General features: G+C 38.3%; 1 protein-coding gene across 2 annotated transcripts in view; it reads left to right on the top strand.

Moving 5' to 3' along the window:
* Positions 1-5,000, top strand: part of LOC125026336 (zinc finger protein 23-like) — a 47,560-nt gene that overhangs the window by 10,497 nt on the left and 32,063 nt on the right. The window contains exon 2 of one of the 2 annotated variants that reach the window (XM_047614705.1): positions 247-308. Coding sequence is in view for 1 of the 2 variants with exons in the window: in XM_047614707.1 (XP_047470663.1) it covers positions 445-2,931 (2,487 nt within the window). In the remaining variant the exon portion in view is untranslated. Of the gene's footprint in view, positions 1-246; positions 2,932-5,000 lie in introns of both variants that reach the window. The other variant, XM_047614707.1, reaches the window with a different exon arrangement.

Genomic DNA, 5,000 nt, shown 5'->3' with positions numbered 1-5,000 from the left:
GTTAAACAATTTGGTGCTTTGAGGTACAAGAGAGAAATGACACAGAAACTCTATCACTGAAACCAAACCCATTTCCACCTCGCAATTCCTTTCTAAAATCTAGGCTCTGTCCTTAATCCACTTCATGCAAAGGGATAAATATTCCTTTTTGTTGCTATATTACTTGTGTATTTGTATATACTTCATTAATATTTTGTTAACCGAGTTTAGATTTGAATAATTCTTTGATTTTTTTTTTTTTTCCAGATATACTATTGGCTTCTGAATAAGCTGTCTTGGTAGAAGGGGCGTGCAAAAGCATATGGAAAGTAAGGCTCGTTGTTTTGATTTGATGTTTGATTTGAACTGCTTGTTGAAATTTTGCCTTTGCTCTGCATGACTTCTTATAAATTTTGGCATATTTATCAATTGTAGTTCAATAGTTTTGTACACATTGTCGTACAGATGAAGCCTAGAATCATGGATAAGATACGTATATTGAGGTCAAGTCGTAAAAAAAGTAGTCGTGGTAAACCTAAAGTTTCATCTCAAGGAGTGGCACCTGTATCTATACCACAGCCAGTCCTTACGGAAGCCTCCCAGCAGTGGGTGCCTGTGCTTGTCTTAGACATATCTAAAGCAGAGAATACTGCTTTCCCTGTCAATTCACCAATTACAAACACCCTTGCTGCTACACAGTGTCAAGTGGTGGAAAGCAGTGTCACTACTAGAAGTAAGCCATCAGAATTAAAAAGAAGTACTTCTGTAAAGACTTCAAGTTCAGCTATCATCCCAGTTACAAGTAGCATTTCATTAACCTGTAATACACATAGCATTCCATCATCCCCAAAAGATCTTCCAGACAATGTTCAAGACAAGGAAATGAATTCAGTTTCTGAAAATGAATCATTGTTGGTTACTGCAGAAAGTAGTACTTATGAAAACACATCTTTAAAAGATGAGACTGATGATGCTAATGATGGAACTAATGGAGAAAATCCTGTGAAATGTGTGCTATGTGATAAATCCTTTCCCTCTCTGAAAGAAATGCAAGTACATTATCTAAGTACACATAAGTCACGGAAAGGTAGGGAGGGGAGAAAACGAAATGTAGAGCATACAGAAACACTACCATCTTCCAGTACTTCCTCACATTTACCAGGAATGGGCTGGGAAGAAGACATGAAAGACATTTCTGACTCTAGCTCTGGAGAGCCTGTTTGTCCAGTGTGCAGAATTGCCTTTAAGAATGCTGCTGAGGTTAAGGAACATGTTAAGCATGTTCATGCATATGTCTGCTCTGAATGTAACAGTACCTTCTATACACTTTTCCAGTTCACAGATCATAAGTGCAATAAAGGGAACAAAAGAATAAAAAAAGTAAAGAAAAAGGGAACTTGCCATGCAGCACTGAAACCAGAGGTTGCTAAGCTAATGGATAATTTTGTTGAGATCAAACCAAATTGCAAGCAGAAAAAGAAAAATAGGGAAAGCAGCACAGTTTTGCCTTTGCCAACACCCAAAAAAAAAAGTTCTGTTGGCAGGACTGAAAATATTGAAATTGATTCCACTGTACCTGAACTTGCTCCTTCCACCTTATCTTCAAAATTGAGTACGCAAGAGCCACTTCAGATTCAGACAGAGGATCTGAATCAAACTGTCAATGCAGTGCAAATCAATTTCCACAAAAAAGAATATAAAAAGAAAGGAATTGCTAAGCAATCATCAAAGGCAAAGCAGCCATCTATCACTAAATCCAAGAAGACAAAAGCAGCAGTGAATGCTGAAGTTAAGTCTGTATCAGAGAAAACAAATGAAAAGTTCAGTACTAATTCTCTTAAGGCAAATGCAAGTAGCCAGACTACATTTTGTGAGGCATCACACATAACTGATGAACAGTACTCAGCTGATGAACATGAATTTTTGCCTGCTATTACAACAACTTACACATTGAAAGAGTGTGCACAAAATGATACTAATGAAACCAAAGACCAGAAGAATATTACAATCATAGAAACTTGCAACATTCATCATGCCAAAAAGATGGTTGCAGAAAATATTCAGGTACCAAATGTGCCAACAAAAGATGTAATTCGACAAAAGATTGCCGAGTTGAAAAGTAATCCAAATGTTAGCATTTCATGGTTGCCTACTTTGCGATTAAAATGTCAGGATGATGGAGATTTTGTATGTGGAAGATGTAATGTTATTTGTGATGATATGGAGGATTACATGGATCATATTCAGGACTGCCTAACAATGACATCTGTAACACTTGAGCCTACCTCTAATCCTCCACGTAGATTCCTTCGACTCAGAAATGAGATTTCAACTTTGAGGTATCAGGAACCCAATAATAATAGATATTCTGTAAATCAAAATCTTATCAACAAATTACAGACTGTTCTGCCTCAAGCTAAAGAGTATTTAACAGTTGGTTCCCAGAGCAATAAAGTGTATAATTCACTCGCTACTGGTATATCAAAATCTTCAAGACAATCCTTTAAAGATCTGTTAGATGATGATTTTGGACATGAATCCCATGAGTGGATCAATTCGCCCTCATCTATTAGTCCAGTAGAAGGCAGGAGGCAGCACTCTGGGAAAGTTTTACCCAGAAATTTACAGGGCATCAACCATACCCCATTAAATAACTTGGGGATGATCCAGACAAAAGTATCAGTTAATAATACTAAGGTTGCTCAGCCAATGGTGATGATTCCTGTAGACCACAAGTCCAAACCAGACACGTGTCTCACCATAACAAAGGATCAAGGCAGGCTTGAAGTACTTGAGAAAGTTGAAGAAGCAATAGGCTGTACCAGTACTTTGTCTTCACACTCATTCACACCCTCCAGTACTGCTATGATACATTCCCCCTTGGATATGCTGCTAGATCCAGACGAAATCAAGATGGAGGTAGAGGAAGAGGTGGTTGATGATCACTTTGAGGTAAGCCAGTTTGCCATATCATACACTTGTTGGGTCTAGATATTAGGTTGGTGTTGGTCATTGATATACTGTCTTAGCCATGGTTACATGCTGCCCCCAAAGAACATAACCATGCAAAGAAATCCTAAAAAAATTTTTTTTCTCTCTTAATGGCATGTATCATAATTAACTTGCAAGCATGCTGCATGTGAGACAGTTTTTCCATCCTTAAAGATACACCATATGTTTTAGCACAAACATGTTTACATGTACTTATATGTGCACATGTATACATGCACAGGCACACACACATAAGTGCACTTGCTTGCACATGCATCCACATGAATCCATAGGCACACAATCATGCATGCACATGAATCCATAGGCACACAATCATGCATGCACATGATCATGCACACACATGCACACGATCATGCACACACATGCACACGCATACACACACACACATGCACATGCATATGCATATGCACACACACACACACACACACACACACACACACACACACACACACACACACACACACACACACACACACACACACACACACACACATGCACATGCATACACACACACACACATGCACATGCATACACACACACACATGCACATGCATACACACACACACACACATGCACACCTACACACACACATACTCACCTACACACACACATGCACACCTACACACACACATGCACACCTACACACACCTACATACACCTACACTCACCTACACACACCTACACTCACCTACACACACCTACACTCACCTACACACACCTACACACACCTACACTCACCTACACACACCTACACACTCACACACTCACACACTCACACACTCACACACTCACACACTCACACACTCACACACACACACACTCACACACACACACACTCACACTCACACTCACACACTCACACACTCACACACTCACACACACACACACACACACACACACACACACACACACACACACACACACACACACACACACACACACACACAGATCCCCACATGTAAAATGGAAGAATATGGTGGCATGAGCTTGATTTTAGTTTGCACTTGCGAGGCAGGAATTTAGGGGAAATCTTTTAGAACAAATGCATAGAGATGAAATCATAAAGTAATAAACTTCATATTATGTATTACAACAGAGAAATTTAATTTTAGATTTTATTAATTTTATTAATTTTATTTGGGGATAGTATGAGACAAATCTTTCAAAGCTGGCATACATCCATACACAAGCAACAATTCTGAAAGATCAAAATTAACGTGAGGGAAACATTATGCTAGTGAAGTTCCACTGCATGGCTTGGAAGCTAGTGGAAACATAGAAAGACTCTGATTAACCTCCTAGTACCTATTATTGGTTCCCTTCCTGGCCTGCCTGAATGTAGGGTGACAAGTTAGATAACTGATTCCCAACCAGAGTGAATCATTTGTAGGGTTTCTGTGAGGAATGTTGTATTAAATATATAAATAAAAAAAGGAAATCTGCATCCAAATAACATAGTTGTGTTTGGTAAATATTTGTGAGCATTGTAAGTCCCTTGAACAGAAATGTGCAGGGTGCAAAATTAACCTCCAACATATATTTAAGAATAAAGTGTTTCTGCATCTACTTCAAGGTCAAACTGAAATTTTTTGTTGGGAGGTCATCCTGCTAATTATCCGTCAAGTGTAATTAATGTCTGAAATAATCAAAACTACTTTCCTTCTTTGTCAACAGAAATGTATGACTAGATTAGAAATCCTCTTACAGATCTCACCCAATTCTCAAATATATTCAGTCTGTAAGAAGAGCAAGAACTGAGAGAACTGTAATGCCAGAAGTCCTTGAAAATGAAATTAACAAAGTATTCTCCTGACATGTTCATTAAATTTTGCTCCACTTCATACCTCTGCAAAGTAGCAAGTACTTCCCTAAAAGTCATCCAGAGTAAATCAATAAATCATCTGCATTCTATTGAAGAAAAACTCAAAAATTTGGGCCAGAATTCAACAACTGACAGTAATTCTTAAATTTTCTAATGTGTTTTCATGAAAGAAGGAGGTCCACATAAT

This window comes from Penaeus chinensis, chromosome 6 (assembly GCF_019202785.1).
Source record: "Penaeus chinensis breed Huanghai No. 1 chromosome 6, ASM1920278v2, whole genome shotgun sequence".
In the NCBI taxonomy this organism is placed as follows: Eukaryota; Metazoa; Arthropoda; class Malacostraca; order Decapoda; family Penaeidae; genus Penaeus; species Penaeus chinensis.
Note: the sequence above shows the minus strand (reverse complement) of the source record. Positions and strands in the feature narration are given on the sequence as shown.